The sequence below is a fragment of the Notolepis coatsorum genome (genome assembly GCF_963971535.1).
Source record: "Notolepis coatsorum genome assembly, chromosome: 6".
In the NCBI taxonomy this organism is placed as follows: Eukaryota; Metazoa; Chordata; class Actinopteri; order Aulopiformes; family Paralepididae; genus Notolepis; species Notolepis coatsorum.
In genome coordinates, this window is record NC_140170.1 from 96,928,374 (window position 1) to 96,953,518 (window position 25,145).

The 25,145-nt window shown below is 42.7% G+C and overlaps 1 protein-coding gene across 1 annotated transcript in view; it reads left to right on the forward strand.

Moving 5' to 3' along the window:
- Nucleotides 1–48: 48 nt before the first annotated feature.
- wdr82 (WD repeat domain 82) overlaps nt 49–25,145 on the forward strand; it is a 36,972-nt gene continuing 11,875 nt past the window's right edge. Inside the window, exon 1 of the mRNA XM_084316612.1 lies at nt 49–415. Within this exon, the coding sequence (XP_084172738.1) occupies nt 255–415 (161 nt within the window). The 5' untranslated portion in view covers nt 49–254. The remainder of the gene's footprint in view (nt 416–25,145) is intronic.

Genomic DNA, 25,145 nt, shown 5'->3' on the forward strand with positions numbered 1-25,145 from the left:
TCGCGATAAGCTAGTGAATGCGCGTGTACGGTACGGTGAATATGCACGTAACCGTCATACCGAAGGCGGTGCTTTTTCATGACTCCGATAACAAGTACCATAGGCGGCGGGCTTTCTTTACCGTTTTTGAAATGTCCATGTAAATACGCTACTCGTATGTAGGTTCTAGCTATTTCTATTACGCCACTACAGTTGACTACTGTGAACCAGTATAAACGAGGGTCTTCGTCACACTCAAAAAAAAAGAGGCCATCATGAAACTAACGGACAATGTGCTGCGGAGCTTCAGGGTGGCTAAGGTCTTCCGGGAAAATTCAGACAAAATCAACTGTTTTGATTTCAGCTCAAACGGGGAAAGTATTATTTCCAGCAGCGACGACGATTCCCTTGTTCTATACGATTGCCAGGAGGGAAAGTAAGAGAACAATTAAATGTACTTTATTCGTTTGGTTGTAACGTGACTCCCTGTGCTTGTTAGCCTGCTATCTCTTGCCTGGCCTAGTGAGGCCTGCTGGATGATGGGATCCCCGGTCTTGCGTACTGTGTCGAGCCGCAGCAGTGATCATATAGATGTTTTTGGAAGATCACATGTGTAGCTATGATATCTATCTCTGGGTCACTTTAACAGAGACTAGCTAACAGTACGTTGTGTTGCGAGTTATGTTATTCACATAATTGAGTTATGTTATTTTAGAGCTAGCCAGGGTGAAGTGCACAATTTAAGCCCACCAAAATCTATATGTAGACATTTGATTTAAAATACTCCAAAGAATGAAACAAAATTATAGACTGTTTCAACTTAACAACATTAATATTGATTCTAATCTTAATGGACCCAACTTTATTTCCTGTTGCGATGTTTGCTAATACAATAACTGACAGGAAATACACTTGTCTTCAAACTAGCAACATAAATCCAGTGAAAAACATCTATATATATATATAAATAATAATTGAATTAGATTTTCATTTAAACATTAACAGGTATACATTCATTTACATATGTAATGTGAAAGAAAAATGTCAGTCTTATAATCTAATTTGTGAACCATATAACTTATTACAATATAATTAATTAAGCAATAGCTCACGACAGGCCGAGGTATATGGTTATTATATCACAGCTAAGGGGCATAGTTCTGCCCGATGCTATGACAATATGAAAGTAAGACACACACACTTCAATTTAGATAGTGTTTATTAGTAAATTATAATGTTCAAAATACAATAGGCCCTCCTGGCTCCCTGCACTGCAAGGCGGTTGCTATGCAACATACACACTTAACAACTAGCTGGCATTCTTTTTTTCATAAAGTAGGGATGCCCAGATCGATCGTCCAGTGATCGATATCGGCCGATATTCAGTATAAATATGAGATTGGGGAATTCCGATAATGCTAGTCGCCGTTTGCGAAAAACGATTGATGACAAAAAACATGAGCCAATTCTCAGCGGAGTTGGTGTCATTGTCGCATGCTAACTAACCTAAAACAGGTTGGCGTGTGGAACTATTACAAAGTGTCTGAGACAGATGCAACAAATGCCATCTGCAATGTATGCAAGGATAAAATACCTCGTGGGGGAAGCAATGTAAAAAGTTTCAACAACAAATTTAATAAGACACTTGAAGTCCCATCACCCAGAGGAGCTTGGAGAGTTCGTTAAGCTTACCGCGGAGAGTACAAAGAGAAATAACGAAAACATCTGCTAACGCAAACCACTTTAGAGAGCACCCATGCGTATAACCGTGATAGTCAGAAGGCTAAGGCGATCACAAGAAAAGTCATGAAATTCATAGGAAATTTCGACTTGTTGTGTGTTGGCGCTGTCTTGCACATAATACAGATAATATAATGCATATGAAAAGTATAATTTTCTCAGAGTCCAGGCAGAGATAGTTGTGGTTTGGTCCTGATCTGGAAGTGGAACGGAGTCCGGACTTTGAGAATGCCTGTGTTAGACCTACAGTATAATACCTGCCAGCTGCTAGGCTTGGGCGGTATCATTTTTTTTCATATCATCATACTTTGCTGACATAATACCCCGGTAACGCTTATATTGAAACACGTTGACATTAGGGCCGTTCTTTCAACCTAAAAGTGCACTTTCTTCAACCTCGCACCTAAATTCCTTAGCAACCCGGCTGTGTTACCAAGTAAACAAATCACAGAACGATAGCCAGTTAGCCAGCCAGGTACCGACGTTAGCTCTCAGAACGATTAGCCACGTTAGTTAGCCAGCATCCAGCCAAGCAGAGACGTTAGCTCTCAGAACGATTAGCCACGTTAGTTAGCCAGCATCCAGCCAGGCAGAGACGTTAGCTCTCAGAACGATTAGCCACGTTAGTTAGCCAGCATCCAGCCATGCAGAGACGTTAGTTCTCAGAACGATTAGCCACGTTAGTTAGCCAGCATCCAGCCAGGCAGAGACGGTAGCTCTCAGAACGATTAGCCACGTTAGTTAGCCAGCATCCAGCCAGGCAGAGACGTTAGCTCTCAGAACGATTAGCCATGTTAGTTAGCCAGCATCCAGCCATGCAGAGACGTTAGCTCTCAGAACGATTAGCCACGTTAGTTAGCCAGCATCCAGTCAGGCAGAGACGGTAGCTCTCAGAACTATTAGCCACGTTAGTTAGCCAGCATCCAGTCAGGCAGAGACGTTAGCTCTCAGAACGATTAGCCACGTTAGTTAGCCAGTATCCAGCCATGCAGACACGTTAGCTCTCAGAACGATTAGCCACGTTAGTTAGCCAGCATCCAGCCAGTCAGAGACGTTAGCTCTCAGAACGATTAGCCACGTAACCCTCTGCTGGCGCGTGCTGTGCACTACAACAACTCCGTGTCTGTAATAGCAGTCTGTGACGTCACGGTAGGCCTGCCACGATAACACATTTTGCTGGGCGATTAATTGCCCCCGAAAATATCGCGATAAGCGATATTATTGCGACCGGTTAGAGAATTTTTTTTTTGGAGAAATTTATTTCCCAAAACTTTTATTTTGAAGCCCACCGCTCCGTCTTTTCCGGTGTTTAAGACTTTTATTTTGAAGCCCACCGACCGGACCGGAAGTATTGTTGTGATTATTTCAGGTACTTTTTGGGTACCAGAAAAGTCACGTGAAACACTGCAGACCACTGAATAGAGACGCGTCTCTAGGATTTCATAATCATTATGTTTGCAGCAGGCACAAGTGCAATAAACAAAGGATACAGTCACTGTGTATTCTGCCTCATTTATTGATTAAACAAAACCGACATCAACACAATTTGCCACCGAGCGGAGAGTTTAGTCTCGCAAAAAGATTGCTGACTTGTTAAGGCTTGTTGTTAGGTTAGGTGCTAATGTTGTGCTAGCGTTTTAGCATGGCTATCGTACATAGCGTGATCAATATAACTCGCTATTGATTGTTTGTATGAGTAACGTTAATGCTAGTAGAATAGACACAACGTGAGGTAATCACCATCCATTTTAAACCGGTTATTACCTAATGCTAACGTTAGCAAATAGACGCGACTGGTAACGTTACAGCTTGTTAGCCTAATGCTCGTTAACGTTAGCATAGACAGCCTAGCTAACGTTAACGCTTGTAGAATAGACACAATGAGGTAACGTTAGCGTTAGCAGAATAGACACAACGAGGGTCTCGTTAATGTTGTTATTGATTGATTGATTGAAAACTGTGTCTGTGTTCAGTCCTGTGCTGTGCTCTGTAGTAAAGCCAGCGGCCCGCCTCCCAACACGGACAGTGACTGACAAGGGGCACTGGGTCCGCCTCATTAAAACAAACGCGCAAATAGCAATTAATCGCGCCCGTCAAAATCATTGCATTCATTTTAATTATCGCGGCAATTAATCGATTTATTGCTTATCGCGGCAGGCCTACGTCACGGTATTGAGAATCATACCGGCGGTAGGGCTGGGCTAGGGCTGGGCGATAAAACGATAACGATAACTATCGCGATAAATTATTTCCTCGAAATAAACATGAAACGTGGTCGCAAAGTTTCGATATATCGATTTTCCAAGCTTGGATATGAGCACACGCACTAACAACCAATCGGTGAAGGAGATGGCCGATAGAGGAAGGAGACCCGGAAGGAGGTAGGACTCGGTAAACAAGGCTGGCTATGGCTAATTAGCTTGCACGCCGCTATTTCACAGGTTACCTGCCGAGTTGGTGTGTGTTTTGAATTCTGAGGGTAACTGTTATAGTAGTGTGGGGTATACGGTGGACGTCGTTGCAATGAATTGGGCGGAACAGAGTATTTTAGGGTCATTTTTTAGTACATTGTCATGAAATACTCCGCTTGGAAACGAGGCTGGCTATGGCTAATTAGCTTGCACGCCACTATTTCACAGGTTACCTGCCGAGTTGGTGTGTGTTTTGAATTCTGAGGGTAACTGTTATAGTAGTGTGGGGTATACGGTGGACGTCGTTGCAATGAATTGGGCGGAACAGAGTATTTTAGGGTCATTTTTTAGTACATTGTCATGAAATACTCCGCTTGGAAACGGGGCTGGCTATGGCTAATTAGCTTGCACGCCGCTATTTCACAGGTTACCTGCCGAGTTGGTGTGTGTTTTGAATTCTGAGGGTAACTGTTATAGTAGTGTGGGGTATACGGTGGACGTCGTTGCAATGAATTGGGCGGAACAGAGTATTTTAGGGTCATTTTTGAGTCATGAGATACTCCGCTTGAGATACTCCGCTCTGCTAACGTGCGCGGACTGATGACGACATCAATTCGACTCTCGAGACATTCACAGCAGCAAAACAAGTCAGCCCGCGTATCGGCGCCGGGCATAATAAGTTAATTAAACTTGACAGACATTATATCGACGATAATTATCGATATCGAGTTATATGAAAATAATTTTATAATTTTATCGCGATAACTAGGCTGGGCGATATGGAAAAAAATCATATCGCGATAACGATATGATAATTTTATTTTATTTCTCGATATCGATAATTATCGAATTGTTATAAGTATAAAAAAAAATTAAAATAAAAAAAAAAAAAAAAAAAATCTTTTTTTTTTAACAGGTGTATGTTTATTTTGCAGCAATTCTTTGTCATTGCCGCCATCTTTAGTGTTACATCCCCTCACACTCCAGTTCTCAGGCTGCAGCTGGTTTAAAAGCTAAAGTAAACCGGCTTCTCTGCTGGCTGTGGCTCCAGAGGAGTTGAACAGTTCTGGCTCTGCTAGTTTATTTTCGATCTTTTGGCGCTTTTTTGGTGGACAAACCACCGCACATGTGCACTGTGACTCGTGACTGGAGTCTAGTTCTGCTAGCACACATAGCCTACTGTGTACAGACGGTTTCAAAATGTATTTTAAATTAGAAAGCAAACAAAATAAATGGACAAGAGAAAAAGAAATCTGAATTTGGTCAGTATTGTCATTTGGACAAGCAAAGCCATTACTTTAAGTTGCAGGCAAGAAAGACAAGTCTGTCCACTGTCTCTGGTTTTAAAACTGCCCTGTTGCAGGTAAAAAAAAAAAAAAAACGATTTTTCGATTTTTTTTTAAATTTCGATATCGATTATTAAAATATATCGCGATATTTATCGTTATCGTTATATCGCCCAGCCCTAACCGGCGGGATCTCGAAATACCCTGGTATACCGTAATACCGCTATACCGCCCAAGGCTACCAGCTGCTATAACGAAACCAAAAACGATCGGTATCGGCTAGGCTTGGGCGTAGGGCTGGGCGATATGGCCTCTAAAGGATATCACGATATTTTTTGGCTATATCACGATACACTATATATATCGCGATATTTTGACATTTCCTCTAAAGCACTTGAAAATGCTTGGTTTAACCCTTTGATCCATAGTCATGCCAATATGATGATTATAATAGTCCCTGCAACATATGTTTGCATTAAACCATGAAGATGCTTTAACCTCTTAGCATGCGCCGACCCGCATATCGGACATTTTTAGGACGATTTGCCCACCGCCACTTTGGCGACCCCTAGTGGCTCGCGTGTGCATATTTTGTAATACAATATATATATCGAATTGAAGGCTTATTTGTTGCCTGTCGATAGCGACAAACTCCGTTCAGCGGTTCTCGAGTTACATGCCGGTATTTGAGGCTTGTGCAAAGTACACGGTATTGCACAAAATACCACTCCCGACTTTTGGCACAGTAGTTCCGTCAATCTAGATCCGATCTCGAAAATTATTGTGGATCGTTGTAGCCAATGAGTGTGGCTTACCAATGAAACACCACGTGGGGATGTATGAATCTAAAAAACAACAAAAAAACTAACGAGCAAAACAGGAAGAGAAAAACAGCTGAATGAATTGAAGTATGAGAAAACTCAGGTTTTCTTTTGTACCAAAATCACTCCTAATCACTCATTTCTGAATGGATCTTTATGAAATTTGTACTACATAAGGCTTCAGGCTATGGGTCTGTATGGATTTGTAAGCCATACCACCTTCTGGGGAAATACTACCTCTGGACTACTACTGTCATCTTTCAAAAGAGACCAGGCTCATGCATGTGCTATAAGTATAAAGTATAGTATTTTGGTTTGCAAAAAAAGTATGCAGTCCTCAAGTTCAAGTAAAAAAAATTGCCGCTTTTCTGCCCGCTTTATAAGAAAATAATTAAATTAAAAGTTTCTAAAAATGTACTAAGAGTAGTTACTGACACACTAATACTTTTCTTTTATTATGAAAAATAAAATAATTACTGTAAGACAATTTATATAAAAACTCCTGTGTGCCTAAGACTTGCACAGTACTGTGTTTTTTATCCATTTTAGCTAAAAACACACACTTTATATATACACACTACTGTGAGACAATAATAATCACACACAAAGGGATAATGGCTTATAGCAGACTTAACGATTTTAGAATATTTCAGATAATGAAATTAAATGTTTATCATCAACTATCCAGTTAGTATTTACATTTACATTTAGTCATTTAGCTGACGCTTTTATCCAAAGCGACTTACAAGTTCTGTACGACAACTCATCAGGAATGGCACAACTCTTATCAGCTGAGTAACAATGTTCATCAAAGTGTTGAGTGCTACAGTGTAGGTTAGTTTATTAGGACAAGTGCATGACAGTAAGGTTAGTTAGGGTTAGATATTTTTTTCTCTTTAATTCAGATAATGGTTGAAGTGCGTCTTTAGTCGACGGCGAAAGATTGGACGGGTTTCGGCTGTCCTAACTGGGGTGGGTAGTTCATTCCACCATTGTGGGGCAAGGACTGAGAATAGGCAACTTCTCTTTGATGATCCTCCCGGAGCTTGGATAGGAGTAGGTCTGAGGCGGCCAGAAGATGCAGAGCATAGGGGTCTTGAGGGTGTGTACTGTGTAGTTAGAGACCATTGACCGGAGGTAGGCGGGAGCGGTATGCTAGGTCGAGGTCCTTGAAGCGGATTTGTGCAGCAATGGGGAGCCAGTGCAGGTCCCTAAGAAGTGGGGTGACATGGGCCGACTTCGGTAGGTTAAGTTTGAGATCAAGCGGGCCGCTGCATTCTGAATGAGTTGAAGAGGCTTAGTGGCAGTGGCCGGGAGGCCAGCGAGCAGTGCGTTGGGTGGCTTCTTTTGTCAGGAAGGGGCGGATCCTTCTGACGTTGCTCAGGAGGAATCTGCAGGTTCTGGTTGTCGCTGCGATGTGAGCAGAGGAGTTCAACTGGTCGTCGAGGACAACACCAAGGTTCTTGGCGGTCGGGGATGCGGTCACAGCTGCATTCTCGACTGTGATGGAAAGGTCGGTCAGGGGGGAGGATTTGGCCGGCAGGTGGAGCAATTCTGTTTTGCTTAGGTTCAGTTTGAGGTGATTGGTCGTCATCCAGGCGGAGATGTCGGACAGACAGGCCGAGATCTGCTCAGAGACGTGGATATCTGAGGGAGGGAAGGAGAGGAAGAGTTGAGTATTGTCGGCATAACAATGATAGGAGAAGCCATGAGACGTGATAATGTTACCCAGTGATTTAGTGTAGAGGGAGAAGAGAAGGGGTCCTAGAACCAAGCCCTGGGGGTAGGCCTGCCACGATAACACATTTTGCTGGGCGATTAATTGCCCCCGAAAATATCGCGATAAGCGATATTATTGCGACCGGTTAGAGAATTTTTTTTTTGGAGAAATTTATTTCCCAAAACTTTTATTTTGAAGCCCACCGCTCCGTCTTTTCCGGTGTTTAAGACTTTTATTTTGAAGCCCACCGACCGGACCGGAAGTATTGTTGTGATTATTATCGGTACTTTTTGGGTACCAGAAAAGTCACGTGAAACACTGAATAGAGACGCGTCTCTAGGATTTCATAATCATTATGTTTGCAGCAGGCACAAGTGCAATAAACAAAGGATACAGTCACTGTGTATTCTGCCTCATTTATTGATTAAACAAAACCGACATCAACACAATTTGCCACCGAGCGGAGAGTTTAGTCTCGCAAAAAGATCGCTGACTTGTTAAGGCTTGTTGTTAGGTTAGGTGCTAATGTTGTGCTAGCGTTTTAGCATGGCTATCGTACATAGCGTGATCAATATAACTCGCTATTGATTGTTTGTATGAGTAACGTTAATGCTAGTAGAATAGACACAACGTGAGGTAATCACCATCCATTTTAAACCGGTTATTACCTAATGCTAACGTTAGCAAATAGACGCGACTGGTAACGTTACAGCTTGTTAGCCTAATGCTCGTTAACGTTAACGCTTGTAGAATAGACACAATGAGAGGTAACGTTAGCAGAATAGACACAACGAGGGTCTCGTTAATGTTGTTATTGATATTATACTACTGCTCTGTAGTAAAGCCAGCGGCCCGCCTCCCAACACGGACAGTGACTGACAAGGGGCACTGGGTCCGCCTCATTAAAACAAACGCGCAAATAGCAATTAATCGCGCCCGTCAAAATCATTGCATTCATTTTAATTATCGCGGCAATTAATCGATTTATTGCTTATCGCGGCAGGCCTACCTGGGGGACACCCGTCTGCAGGGGGCGGGTGGCCGACAGGGTCCCTCTCCATGACACTTGGTAGGAGCGGTCATTGAGGTATGATGTCAGCCATGTCAGCGCAGAGCCAGCCACTCCCATTCCTGCGAGGGCCGCGAGGAGGATCTGATGGTTGACTGTCGAAGGCTGCAGATATATTGTAACGTGTGGCCATTTTAAAATCATTGAACGTAGAGAGAGAGAGCGAGCACATTTGAGCGTTCTAATGTGCGTAGTTGACCACACCAGGATTGCATTTTGTCAACTAGTGTTGTCACGATACTGGAATTTCTAACTTCGATACGATACCTTGAAAAGTATCGATATTTGATACCATTTTCAATAACACAGGGAAAAGATTTTAATCTTAAAATGTAAATTTCTTTATAAATTTTTTATTTTTTTTTTAGCTTGTTGCTGGTCGATTCTCCTCACCTTCTCTCTGGTATTATAAGAGAAGAGAAATATAACACTTTTAAAACCCTTTGTATTAGGGCTGGGCGATATGGCCTAAAAATAAAAACTCAGATTTAGATTTTCTTTTATCCGATTTACGATTTTAATCGATTTTTTTCTCTTGAAAACTAGAAATCATTCAAATAACCTTTGTTTTTATTTGACAAAACCAAGATGAATTTCCCTATTGGGATTGAAGTGCAAACCTACCGTTAACCAATCTTCATTTAAAAAAAAAATTATAATAATATATAATAGGTTACTCTTGATCAAACAAAGATGAATGTCCCTTTTTGGATTAATAGTGCAATAACTTGCTTTTTCACCAAACTTCACTTAAAACAAATAAAAGGTGCCTCTTGATCATCAAACAAGAATGAATTTCCCTATTGGGATTAATAAAGTGCAAATCTAACTTTCACCAAACATCACTTTTTGTAAAATAAAAGGTGATTTTTTTTATTTAATTTTTTTTTAAATCGATAGTGCAGGGCGGCTAGGTGGTGCAGTGGGCAAGGCGCTCACCTCCAATGCTGGAGATGCTGGGTTCGAGCCCAGCGCTCCACATTGCTTTCAGTTTGGCTGGTCGTCCGTACTAATACATTTGGCAGTATTAGGGGGTGGGAAACTGATGGGTGGGGATCGGACGTTGTGGACAGTGACTCCTACAGGTCGGTTGGTGTGCCTGCGCAGTAGAATCAGAAAGCGACTGGGGCAGCGTCCCTCCAAAGCGCAGACCCCTGACGCTGAAAGATTGTGCAGGTGAAAAGATGCGACAGCTGCTACCTCGAGTACCGGAGGGGACTCGTGCAATGTATGGCTTCGTCCACATTACAGCCGGCTTGTGGGAGGCATGAAACAGCGTTTAGAGACAGGGGAGGGTAGAATTGGACGATACGGAATTGGGATGGGAGAAAAATAGAAAATGGGAGAAAAAGTGGATAAAAAAAACGATAGTGCAGAAAGTATCGATATTGCGGGAAATTAGTATTGAAACTGTTTTAAATATTCAGAATCTATTGTCAACACAGTTGGAACCTGGAGGAAGCGATATAAATAAATGAATTGCCAATAAATGTGAAGTTGTCTTTGGACCTCTGTTGTCAAGCCTCGTCAATATACCCCCCCCCCCCCATTTCCTCACTAATGGAACTGGATTCGCGGAGTCACGTTAGTTGGATAGTTTAGTGCTGGCTAACATTAGCCAGTTGGTCAATTCAATTCAATTGCATGACATTGAAGGTCTGAGCTGGTCTGTGTCTAATGAAATGACAATTGCTCGTCATTGAAGGTCCACGCTGGTCTGTGTCTATAATGAAATGAGAGGAAAGCGCTGTGCTAAAGCAAGTCGTCCGTGTTGATCGTTTGTTTTTAGCCGCGGTGGCTAACTGACGTTACAACATATACTCGGATGTTCACGATATAGTAATTTACTACATCTCACGTAGAACAAGCCACGATACATCGAGTATACTCAATATATCGCCCAGCCCTACTTGGGCGGTATTACGGTATACTACCAGGGTATTTAGAAATCCCGATGGTATGATTTTCAATACAGCTAAAAATACAGATGCGTTTCTTTCTATTAAACTGACACAGAGTTGCTGTATTGAGACGGTGGTATTGTAGTGCACAGCACGTGCCAGCAGAGGGCAGTCTGTCTTTCCCTCTCTCTGATGCGAGTGAAGAGCAGTCGGCCAAGAAGAAGAAAACAGCGTTGGCCAGTCTACTGGCAATGAGAGCGGTTGTAGCGAGACCCGTCCTCACTGTAGTGGAGCCAGTACACGCAGAGCTGGTTGTCTACATGCAGGAGGACGTAATCGATACAGGTGAAAACCCGCTTCAGTGGTGGAAATTAAACGAGACGCGCCAAATTTGCTTATGATATTGCAGAGGGGCAGTGTTGCGATGCTCATATCAACACTGGTTGCACGCAAGCTAATGACGCCGTGCACGCGCCATGCGCATAAATGTTCCCTTGCATAAGGCGGACAGACTAAAAACGGTGCCTAATTGCCTCTACGAATGGAATGTAACACCTGACGACCGGCGCTATTGATATGCAAAGTAGCCAGGTGGGTACTACGAGTTGGCGCATCAGTCGAGTGCAGCGCATGCTTCTGCTCACACAACTTTGGTTGCACGGAATGCAACCTCGTCCCATGAGCAACGCATCACTGCAGAGGGGTAGCATGTAAATCGAAAATAGCAAAGGGCCCAGAACAGAGCCTTGTGGGACACCGCATTGCACTGGGAGGGTCTCGGATGTTAAATCATTATAGACCATGCAGTGTGTTCTATCAGTTAAATAAGATTTAAACCAAGCAAGTGCGTGACCTCGAATGCCAACATGATTCTCGAGCCGACCTAGAAGAATCGAATGATCGATAGTGTCAAAGGCTGCACTGAGATCAAGCAATAAGAGCACAGAAGTTAGGTTTGAGTCGAGAGAGAGCAGTAAGGGGCCTTTCTCACTCACCTATTGGGATCGAATCAGCGCCCCCGGGGACGGGGGGAGTGTTCTCACTCAGACGGACACACCCCTTTTGGGATCGAACCGGCGCTGATTCGTTTTAACCCCTGCTGAACCTGGGACGGTTGGAATAGGTGGTTTCGTATGCGGGCCAGTGGGAGCGGGGGGCGTGACACACACCGTTGTTACTGTAATGCTTTTCATGCTTGCTTGAATTTTGGGCAGATAAAACCACACAATACCCACAAAAACGATATTTATGGGCAATTTGAGAGTTCACAGCTCAGTGGATGAAAACATGAAGCCACGTTACAAACAGCATTTCCCTGGCTCGCATTAGGCCTGGCAATTTTGTTTGCCATGCTATGTCTATACATTGGTTTCTTGTTCAATGCATTTATTTCGATTAGACCAGTGGTGCCCAACCAGTCGGCCGTGGTCGACCAGTAGATCAATGACATGGAATATAATTTCCACGAGCGATGGGATAATGTGCTGAACAGGCTAAGCTAACTAACGTTAGCCGTTAGCTTAGCGTTTGCCACAATGCTATACTGTTATACTGGCATATTGCATTCACGTTAGCATGTAAGCTAACAAAATCAGCTCAGACAAGACTAAACTCAGCTTTTGGTGTTAAATTGTGTTGATGTTAGTTTTGTTTCATCAACAAATGAGAGGCAGAGCACACAGTGAATGTATCCGTTTTGTTTATTGCACGTTCTTTGCTGAAGAATAAGTGCTACAGGTAGGCCTGCCACGATAACACATTTTGCTGGGCGATTAATTGCCCCCGAAAATATCGCGATAAGCGATATTATTGCGACCGGTTAGAGAATTTTTTTTTTTTTTGGAGAAATTTATTTCCCAAAACTTTTATTTTGAAGCCCACCGCTCCGTCTTTTCCGGTGTTTAAGACTTTTATTTTGAAGCCCACCGACCGGACCGGAAGTATTGTTGTGATTATTTCAGGTACTTTTTGGGTACCAGAAAAGTCACGTGAAACACTGCAGACCACTGAATAGAGACGCGTCTCTAGGATTTCATAATCATTATGTTTGCAGCAGGCACAAGTGCAATAAACAAAGGATACAGTCACTGTGTATTCTGCCTCATTTATTGATTAAACAAAACCGACATCAACACAATTTGCCACCGAGCGGAGAGTTTAGTCTCGCAAAAAGATCGCTGACTTGTTAAGGCTTGTTGTTAGGTTAGGTGCTAATGTTGTGCTAGCGTTTTAGCATGGCTATCGTACATAGCGTGATCAATATAACTCGCTATTGATTGTTTGTATGAGTAACGTTAATGCTAGTAGAATAGACACAACGTGAGGTAATCACCATCCATTTTAAACCGGTTATTACCTAATGCTAACGTTAGCAAATAGACGCGACTGGTAACGTTACAGCTTGTTAGCCTAATGCTCGTTAACGTTAGCATAGACAGCCTAGCTAACGTTAACGCTTGTAGAATAGTGTGAGAGGTAACGTTAGCGTTAGCAGAATAGACACAACGAGGGTCTCGTTAATGTTGTTATTGATTGATTGATTGAAAACTGTGTTTACTCTGTTTGTATGAGTAACGTTAATGCTAGTAGAATAGACACAACACGGACAGTGACTGACAAGGGGCACTGGGTCCGCCTCATTAAAACAAACGCGCAAATAGCAATTAATCGCGCCCGTCAAAATCATTGCATTCATTTTAATTATCGCGGCAATTAATCGATTTATTGCTTATCGCGGCAGGCCTAGCTACAGGCTATACTAGACTAGGCTAAGCTAACGCGTTAGCCCTGGGAAACGCTCAAAAGCGAACTCTACAACACCATCCATTCGTGATAAAATGGGGTGGGTTATATTGACAAGGCTTGACAACAGAGGTTCAAATATAACTTCATATTTATTGGTTATTTGTTTCTTTTATATCAGCATTCCTGTTTACATTTTCGAGCGTGACATCATCGCCTACGGCAAGCGTAAACGCTCAAAACGCAAACCGTAAACAGAACCCGGAGCGAACCAAGACTGAAGTGTGTACACAAACTAGAGGGGGGAGAGGGAGGGGGGAAGTTTGCACCCTACCCGGAATGAGCACGGTACGGAATGGAATGGAACCGAATTGGTGAGTGAGAAAAGCCCCTTAGTCATTTGTGACTTTGGTAACTGCCGTTTCGGCGGAGTGTAAGGCTCTAAAGCCAGATTGAAAAGATTCATTATTTAAGATTATTGTTTGATAGATGGTCAGTAAGTTGCTTTGCGACAATCCGTTCTAATATTTTGGATGGGAACGGAAGATTGGAGATGGGTCTGTCAGGGCTCGAGACTAACGATGTCCCGTCGTCCCGGGGACGATCAAATATTGATTTGGGACGAACAGAAATCTTTCCTGGGACGCATCCGGGACGGAGAGGATTTTTTTTTCACAGGAAATGTCAATTGGCCGACTGTCAGTGCGCGCATATATTGCTGTCAAATGAAGTCTAAACGTAGCGTGATTTGCCAAATCCAATGACTATCTCCGCCTCCCAACGCAGCAATACGCTCATCCAGCATCAAGTTCCTACCCACCTCTCCTCCGGTACAGTACGCGCTGTGCACCGTACGATTGCAACGGTGCGGAACCTTTTTTTGCGGAACTTAAATCCCCACGTAATTTATCAACAACACTGCGGTCAGCTGTGAGCATTATAAAACAAACGTGTGTTTAACCGACAGTGAATTAAAGTGTCAATGCTGTTTGTCATTTTAACAGCAGATACTTTCTTAAATGCCATCCTCCCGACAGAGCAGTGTGACGGGGAGCTCTGATGGGTTCGATTGCTGGTGTTAGCATTAGCTGAAGAGCTAGTTTTAGCTTAACGTTACCTTGGCTAAAGTTGGGACTATTCATAATCCAGCAATAATGGCTGCAGACCTGCAAGCAAAGTACAGCAAGTTGGCAAAGGAGTATTCCAACGTAAATCACATTTTCACCAGTAAAGTTAGTCTTTCCATCTGCAGCTACATGCTAGCTAACCTAGCTCATGTTAGCGTTGTCACTGAACCACCTCGCGTACACAATTAATGACATGTTGCGGACAGCCATATCGGTGACAATGTTTAGCTTTTAGTGCCAAATGATAAGAGTCTGAGGCGGAGTCTCAAAAGAGAATGTTGAATATTTATTGTGCAAAAATCACAACAGATCGTCTCCAACGGAGCCTTGTAGCTGAGTAGGGTGGGTATATCTGCAGAGCCACTTGGTAACGAGTGCAACACTGTGTAATGTCCGTGTGGATCGTTGGAGTAGGGTATATCTGCAGTGCTGCAGCCCCATACTCAGTGTATAGATTTGTATTATTATCAATGCAATGACATTATGTAGTTTAAAGCTAAACTTGATTTGATCTTTATTTATCTCTAACATTTTCAACCATAAACACACATTTGTAATAACAAAAAAAAATAAAACGAAATAAAATAAATTTAAATATATTTTCCTATGGAAGGAATAATCAACATGGCTCCAATTGGTTGACCGTGACCAAATATAAAAAAATACCTTGTTAAACACTTTTTTTTATATTTATTTTTAATCGTAATTATTCTTGTGAAATCTTTCCACCATGGGAGCCTTTTGACTAAATCAATTTATTCTCCCCTTCTCTGAAAGGTGTTTCTTAGGGCAATAACAACTATAGACAACAAAACCAAAGTAAAGAAACTACATTTGATTTTTGGGACGGTTACATTCACTTTGGGACGGTTAAAATTGTATTTCGGGACGGTTCTGGGACGGTGGTGAAAAAAGTTAGTCTGGAGCCCTGGGGTCTGTAATTTTTCAAGATTAGAGGGTCGAGGTTCGGTTTTTTAAGTAGTGGTTTAGTGACGGCTGATTTAAAGGCCAGGGGCACCACGCCAGAAGACAAGGAGGTGTTAAAGATATTGAGTAGGCAGGGCCTAGAGTTGGGAAGAGTTTTTTGATGAGAGTTGCTGGAAGAGGGTCAAGCAGACAGGTTGAGGGTTTAGCCACGCCAACCAGTTTAGAGAGGGCACTAAGTGAGACATTTTCAAGGCAGCATAGCGTATGGCTGGATTCAAAGTCAGGGGGAAAGCCCATCAGAGGTTGGGAGGGACTCTGATTGTTGAGTAAGCCAACAATTTCATCTCTTATGAGATACATTTTCTTGGTAAAGAATTTAATGAATTCGTTAGCCGAGAACACATGGTTTAGGGCAGTTGGTTGTTTCTGAGTACGTTTTGCAACTGTGTCAAACAGAAACTTTGAGTTTTTGTTTTCGTTAATGAGCCTGGAAAATGAGGTTTTGGCAAGAGAGAGTGCTTTTTTGTAGTTACGTAAACTATCATTCCAGGCAAAGCGGAACACTTCGAGTTTGGTCGAACGCCATTTATGTTCAAGTTTGCGACATCCCGTAAACCAGGGAGTTTGTTTTTGCGGAGCACGTTTAATTTTAGGCTTAAGGGGAGCGACAATGTCGAGCGTGCTACGAAGGGCGGCGTTAAGTTTGTCTGTAAAGAGATCAAGGGGGCCAGAGGGAGAGAGGGTGTCTGGTAGGCAGTTAACTAGAATTGGGACAGTTAAGGCATTAATACAACGGCTCATGTAGGATTCTACACTGTCTGGGCGAGAAACCGCCAAATCAATTTGAGATTTGATGCGGTAGTGGTCTGGTCTGAGAGAGCAGGAACATAGGGAGAAACGGTCAAATCTGACACAGTGAGACCGCGGGCTTTGACTAATATAAGTCAAGGGTGTTCCCACCACTGTGAGTGGGTTGATCAACGATTTGAATGAGACAGACAGAGTCAATGATGTCGGTGAAAGCTTTATTTAGGGGATCTAGAGTTTTGTTGGAATGAATGTTAAAATCATCAACAATTAATGTTATCTGAGCGCGTAACATTCCGTAACAAGCTCAGAGATGAAAGTGGAGAACTCATCTAGGAAGAGGGTGTAAGGGCCTGGGGGGCGGTAACGGACAGCCATTACAAAGGATGCAGTGGAGGTAGGAATCAGACAGTCACACTTTCTGTTGGGGGGAGAGGGACGCAGCAGGAGCACCTCAAACGAGGATAACTTACAGTTTGCGTTGGATTTCTTGGAGGTGCGTGCGATAGGCGAGCTACTAAAATTAGGGGGTGATGCCTTGTTTAAGGGCAGAAAGTCATTAGGTTTAAGCCATGTCTCAGTGAGGCCCAATAAGTCGAGACTGGTCTGTTATCAGTTCATTTACCAAAAGCGCTTTGGTTGGCAGAGAGCGAATGTTGATAAGGCCAACCTTTACGCACTCTGTATATTTAACAGCGACATGCGGGTAGGTTTAATTGCAATTAAGTTGGCATGGTTTATCGCACAAGGACGAGCTGGGTAAAGCGGAGGGTAACGAGATATTCTAGTTTTGATTGGATATACCGGGTTAGGGATAGAGACCGAAAGAGAGGAGTGGGGAGCCTGGTGGGGGAGGGACCCAGCATGGTTAGGAAAGGTATAGGGATTGGCATGCTCCATCGGTTTAGCATGACTAGCAGGCTCGCTACAAGCCTGTACCCTGGGCCTAACAAAAATAATAGTTAGTTTCAGGTTGGTTGTCAGTTTGGCCATGGGTAGGTAGGGAATTTATTTTATTTTATTTTTTTATTTTATTCTTTCCCACGGCGACTATGGATAGGGAATTTCTTTATTTAATTAAAATGTTCACAACAACATGGATGCATGTACTCTGCCAGCATGTTTAATATCCATAATACTAAATGTTTGACTAAGATTTCTATGAAACTTTATTCTTAAAAAAAAAAAAAAGAAAAATCGTTTTTTTTTTTTTTTTTTTTATATATATATAATTTTTTTTAAAAACTCATAAAATATATTGGGTCGCACCTAAATCGGCAGGGTCGGTCGGCAACCTGAAACCAACCATTATTTTTGTTAGGCCTTGGCATGCTTGTGGGGTGACTGTCAGCCCGAAGCTATAATCTTGTCTATATTTCTAGATAGGAGAGAGGTGCCTTGCATGTTAGGATGCACGCCGTCCTTTCTCAGCAAGCCAGGGTGCCCCCAGATTGAAAGAGGACCAGTTATCCACGAACCCTAAGCCCTGTTCTTTACAGTATTTTTCCAGCCATCCGTGTAGAGAAGCTGTCCTACTCATGGGGGCCAGAGAAGATTACTCGATGCCGACTCATCTTTCTGGCGAGAACTATGTTAATCTTTGTGACCTCAGATACTTTCATCCTACAGTCATTATTTCCGACGTGTGGCAGAGTTCAATTTGGATTTAGTATCACCAGGCGTGCAGCAAGAACCGTGAATGAAATCTACTGTAAGTACAGTTATTTCTTTATAATGGAAACTGCTCTGCCATTTTTAATCGGTTTGCAACGTGGATTTTTGCTAAACGTTCACAGAAAGGTAGAAAAACGAACTGCGTTCTAATTTATGCCAATAACGTTCAGTTTTGTGGTAGGTAAACGTCATCCACAAGTCATTTGCTTGACAGAAGCTGGCATGAGCTGGGTAGTTTTTCGAAATTTCAAAGCTCAAGGTCTCGTCTCATGACTACAAACAGAATTGCGGCGTGGATTCAAAATGGCGGATAATCGCTTGTAAATTAATGCATTTCAAAAACTAATAGTTCACTAATAACACTTTAACCTATTGGTAAACAAACGTATTGCTGAAAATATACAATATGACTGCTGTTGTGACATGGTTAGGGTCTTTACTCTTGGCTACATAAAAAAAACACAACTTTTATTCATACAGTCTGTAAAGATGGATTTATGGCTTGGGTCCGGTACCGGACCCGTCAGGCTTAAGAGGTTAAGTCTGCTATAAGCCATTATCCCTTTGTGTGTGATTTATTATTTTCTCACAGTAGTGTATGTGTGTGTGTGTTTGGCTAAAGTGGATAGAAAAGACAGTACTGTGCAAAAGTCTTAGGCACCCAAGAGTTTTTATATAAATTGTCTTAAATTGTCTTTTATATAAATTGTCTTTTATATAAATTGTCTTTTTAAATTTATAAAAAAATATATATATATTATTAGTGTGTCAGTAGACTACTCTTAGTACATTTTCATTAAATTATTTTTGAAAGCATCTTTGTGGTTTAATGCAAACATATGTTGCAGGTACTATTATAATCATCATATTGGCGTGACTATGCATCAAACTGTTAAATCAAGGATTTTTAAAGGAAAACTCCAACATTTTGGGAAATTCGCTTACCGTCTTCTCCAGAGAGAGACAAGAATATAGTTACCAGTCTCCTCTATGTGCGTTGAGTAGAAGGCTATCTGGCTGCATGTTAGCCTAGCTTAGCACAATTAATGGAAGCAGACATGACTGGGTAGCCTTCGGGAGAGGTGTTAGTTGGACAATGCCTAGGCTACCCAGTCATGTCCGGGTAATGCGATGTCTCGCAGATAATACAGATAATACATATGAAAAGTAAAATTTGCTCGGAGTCCAGAGACAGTTGTGGTTCAGTCCGGATCTGGACCGGAGTACGGACTTTGAGAATGCAGGGTTTCCCATTAATGACCTAGACTGTGGCGGCTCTAATTAGTCCCACCACAGTTGTACAATGAACCAAAAAAAAATCTTTAAATTTTTTTAAAATATAAAGTTTGCCAATAGGGACAGTAGTATTGGCAGTGGTAGTAGTCGTAATAGTAATCCACTATATTTTTTTATTTTCTAAAAAATAAACCAGTTCAACACTAACCAGTAACCACTTTTGCTTCATTTCTTTGATGGCTCAAATGTATGCTCTAGTCCAGTGGTTCCCAAACCTCTCCTCGAGACACCCCAGCCGTTCCATGTTAAATTCCACCACCAGCACACCTTGATTCAACTAATAAAGGGCTAGTTAAGTTGAATCAGGTGTGCTGGTGGTGGAATTTAACAAATACATTGAACGGCTGGGGTGCTTCGAGGAGAGGATTGGGAAGCTCTAGTCGATTTTGTATTTTGAGCACAAAGTTCATCATAGATCTAGCCTCTTTATTTTGCTCTCAAAGTGCACCAGATTGATGCATTTAACTTTAAAATGTACCAAAAAAATATAATTCCGGGGGGGCTTGCCCCCGGACCCCCCTAGAGCAGGGGTGTCAAACTCATTTTCACAGAGGGCCACATCAGCATTATGGTTGCACTCAAAGGGCCAAAAACCGTATAAATGTTAATGTAATGTAAAATAAATGTAGCTACCATTTACATATTGTTAAACATGTTGTTTCTGTATTTATTACTTATTCAAGTTATACATATTGCATATGCATTTGCATAGATGTAAAGATATATGTTAGCTTATGTTAATTTAACAAATAATTTTTGTTTATCAGAACCCCATATTACTCCATTAATCAATGATCAAACCATTCAAGTAAATAACAAAGAAGAAGATCATCAAATACAAGCTATGACATTAAGTTTGTTCAAAACCTTTTTGTCACAGTCAAGAGGGGCAGAACTAACAACTGTGAGCTGCAAAGAACACGTGGGACAGATGTAGCAGATGTTACAAAAACAAATGGCTGCACACAACCTTGCAGAGGCCATACATCCAACTAATGGAAGATAGTTTAATTAACTTTAATTAACAGATTGCAGAATGGGTACAGTACAGTACAGCTCAATACACACAATTGTTAAGGGGATGCAGGCCAGAGAAAGACTTTCGACTTGTTTACATCAGGGTCCACCATTTTCAATTCGTAATGAAATTGCTATTATGTGTCTGCATGAACACACAACTGTAACTGTACTCAAAAATAACAAAATAAGGGTTGTCTCAGTTCACAACTATATTGGTCAAGTTTTGGGTGGGACTTGTTTGCGTCCCTACAGCTTCTTATTCAATTGAGCGAGATGCTCGGTTATGTCACACAGCCAGTTTGCATCTGACAGTTCAGACAATATTTCTTCAACCCTTTGTTACCTATTCCGCCTGGATCTTTTTTGTATTTTGGGCTGTAAAATTGTCAAAGAATGTCTGAGGAGTAAGTGCTTTTGGCTTTTTTCCTTTGTTACTTCATCAATACCTCAGATGTTCAACATACATGTATGTGTAAGAATGTGTAATAACTAAGGCTGTCAAAGTTAAAGCTTTATTAACGCATTAACCCACAATTATTTTAACGCCGCTATTTTTTAACCCAAGATTAATGTTTAAAAAAAAAAAAAAAAAAAAAAAAATTTTTTTACCAGAGCTCTTGGGGGGCCACATCAAATGACGTGGCGGGCCACATTTGTCCCGCGGGCCATGAGTTTGACACCTATGCCCTAGAGGGTCGGAGGTTCACCCCCCATAGTCTCTGAAAATCCTGTGGGAAACACTGGAATGCCTGTGTTAGACCTACAGTATAATACTGCCAGCTGCTATAACAAAACTAAAAACTATCGGTATCTGCAGTGTATCGGCTGATATGGCTCATAGACGATCAGTGATTGGTATCTGTGGCAAAAAACGTCATCGGAGCATCTCTAGTTTTAAAGGGCAGTCTCATAAAGTTGTGAACCATAACCGAGCATGCGACCAAATATCTAGACCTCCCTCCCAGCGTTTTAATTAGTCGAATTAAACATTAAAAACTGCAAGACCGGCGGTTAGGTGGCCGAGCGGAGATTGCGTTCGTCACCAACCCCGGAGCTGTGAGCTGGATTCGCCTGTTCGAATCCAGCTCACAGCTCCGGGGTTGTCACCAGCTTGGCTGGCCGTCTGCACTAATACAATTGGCTGTATTAGAGGGTGGGAGAAGCTGGCGGGGTGGGTCCGGGTCGTTGTAAACAGCGACTCCTACAGTTCGGTCGGGGCGCCTGCTAAGCGCGGATCGGACTTGAGGGGGATAGTGTGATCCTCCCACACGCTACGCCCTCTCGATGAGAATCCGCGCTGCCAGGTGAAAAGCGGTGATTGGCTGGACGTGTGTCGGAGGAAGCACGTGGTAGCCTCCACTCTCCCAGATGATCTGACTGTGGGGGGTAAGTGCGCAGCGACCAGGAAGGGACTGGGAATTGGCATACGACTAACATTGGGATTGGAGAAAATCGGAGGAAAATGGAGGGGGAAAAAGACCAATAAAATAAAAAAAATAAAAACTGCAAGACCACGTCGTTTTTCTGTAGTAGTTGCAATATCCAGAAGTAGTATATATATCCAAAGAAATTGGTATGAGCTGGAAAACACCCCGGGTCCATAGCCTGAAGTCTTGTGTAGTACATGTCCAGATTTCATAAAAATCCGATCAGAAATGAGTAGGGGTGGGACAATACATCGATCCAGATCGATATATCGATCTATTATCAATAATCAAATAGGATCGATGCCACGTAAAAAGATCGATTCATATTGCGATACTCTTATTTTGAAAATCCGGCGACGGCGACGTCATCGCCCCGCGCCCAGTGTTGTGAAACTCAAACTCCGTTAACATCAACAGCAGTAGCGTCTAGAGCGTCACTAGTGTGCCTATTCTGTGACCCAAAACATGTCCCTGCTGTTTTATTCCACAACGGGTCCAATGCATCTAACCTGCTTTGCAATCCTCGTCACTCCATTATGCCCACGTCGCGTTAAAGATCGAAGATAACGTTACTTTAGCGTGAGCTAACAAGCTAACCCAGCGCCATAGGCAGAGAGAAGTGGGGACTGGGAGGGTGCATTCTCGGGGATAGCCCCACTAACAGGATCTGGCCGGTATTGCACCTTGGGACTCCCAATATGCTTTTCCAGCCAAAATACAGCTCTGTGACAGTGAATAGGATATTAATATCGAGAGAAAAAAAAGAAAAATGAACCAAAAACAGTGAACAGGAGGTCTATTTGTATTAAAAACAATAGATTGTTTTTCATTTAAATGTCTGGAAGAGCTCAAAAATAAAAATGTCATGATATTTCCATTGTCTTTTTTTTGTTGATTTAAATGTTACTGATTGTATTAAATGGGCACATAATATCGTCTCATATCGATCGCAGGCACCTGAATCGAATCATATCGTATCGTGGCAGACTGTGTGATATCGGATAATATCGTATCGTTGTCCAAAGAATCGATATCGTATCGTATCGTGATTAAACTGGTGATTCCCACCCCTAGAAATTAGTGATTTTGGTAAACTGAGGGGAAAAAAGCTCTGCCGGTTTCAGTTTTCTCATTGCCTCATGCATTCTGCGTTTTTTTCTCTTCCTGTTTTCGCTCGTGACTTTTCACCTAGATCCCTGGTTCGCTCATCCCCACGTGGGGTATAGACCACCGCAACACTTCCGGGATTCTGAAATCGGGCAGGAGATAGCGGGGAGAGCATTAGGGATGGGTACCTTTCACATTTGAACCGATACGGTACCGGTACCCAACGGTATCTTTTTTCGGTACTTTAGTCTCAAGAAATTTAATTTACCTACCTCAGTCGTGAAAAAAAAATCCAAACTTCAAATAACTACAATTTCGACAGTTTTCGGCTTGCCATTGCTCCGACTGCTTTGTTGTTGAATCAAGTCAAATCCTAGGTAAGCATATTGTGCATGTGAATGTTGACATGAAAAAAATTAATAAATAAAAAAGTAAAAAATTAAATAAAAAAATCTGTATCTCACTTGAATCGATACTCGGTAGTACCAACGTGTTTTTGTTCGGTACCTCAAAAGTACCGAATTCGGTACCCATCCCTAGAGAGCATATGAATGAATGTGGATGAGAGCCTTGATGTAAGTGGTTGCAGCTACGGCTGTGGGGGTGCTAGAGACATGATCGAATAGACTTTTATGCGCCTGAATCTCCTGAACACGGCGCGACCCATTCCTAATCGATCAGAACTAAATCGGCCTAGCTAAAGTTCCTTTTTCAGCACCTACTCCCCATACGCATGCGCAGATTGTCAACGGAGTCTGAACGGCGCATGTCGACGTGCGAATGAATGTTGAATGTCAGAGCGGGGGAGCTTGTGGTGGTAATGTGAGCGGCTATAGACCACTGCACTTAAATATAAACATTAGTCTACCTGGATACTCAATGAGGTAGATGTCGCCATAAGACGCGTCTGGCCATTGAGTGGGATCATTTTTCCATTATCCTGTTTGGCTGAAAGGACACTAGCCATCGAAGCTCCCCCCTCTGATGGAACATTCAACATTCGTTCGCGCGTCATCTCGCGCCGTTCAGACTCCGTTGACAATCTGCGTATGGGGAGTAGGTGCTGAAAAAGGGACTTTAGCTCGGCCGATTTAGTTCTGATCGATTAGGAATGGGTCGCGCCGTGTTCAGGAGATTCAGGCGCATAAAAGTCTATTGGATCATGTCTCTAGCACCCCCACAGCCGTAGCTGCAACCACTTACATCAATGCTCTCATCCACATTCATTCATATGCTCCCCCCGCTATCTCCTCCCCGATTTCAATGTAACGCGGAAGTGCAGTGGTCTATCATTGGAAATCCACACTCATTGGTTACAACCCTGTCCAATAATTTTCGAGATCGCCAAATGATTGACGGAGCTAGGGCGGCTACGTGGCGTAGTGGGCAAGGCGCTCGCCACGAAATCTGGAGACGCTGGGCTTGCCTGTTCGAGCCCAGCGCTCCACATTTGCTTTCAGTTTAGCTGGTCGTCCGTACTAATACACATTGGCCGTATTAGGGGGTGGGAAACTGATGGGTGGGGATCGGGCGTTGTGGACAGCGACTCCTACAGGTCGGTTGGTGCGCCTGCGCAGTAGAATCAGGAAGTGTCGGGGGCAGCGTGAGCCTCCCACGCGTTACTCCTCGCCACTGAGAGATCGAGCTGCGCAGGTGAAAAGATGCGACTGCTGTTACCTCAAGTACCGGAGGGGACTTGTGCTATGTATGACTTAGTCCACATTGCAGCCGGCTTGTGGGAGGCAAGAAACAGCGTTCGTGACAGGGGAGGGTTGAATTGGATGATACGAAATTGGGATGGGAGAAAATATAGAAAAATGCTTTAATTCTATATATATTGTATTAAAAAGAAATGGACACCCGAGCCGCTAGAGGTCAGCAAAGTGGCGCGTCGTGCCAGTGGGCAAATCGTCCTCAAGAGGGGCCGGGCCGTTGCACTTTAACACTTTGGGTGCCACGCATATCTTTAACCCTAGAATGCCAGCTTTATAGTCGTTTCCGCGGTCGTTTCACTATGTTTGCGAAGCCGTGTGCGTGTTCTGTATTATAGCTGTGGAGACATGGTGTGGCTCATTTTGACAATATAATATT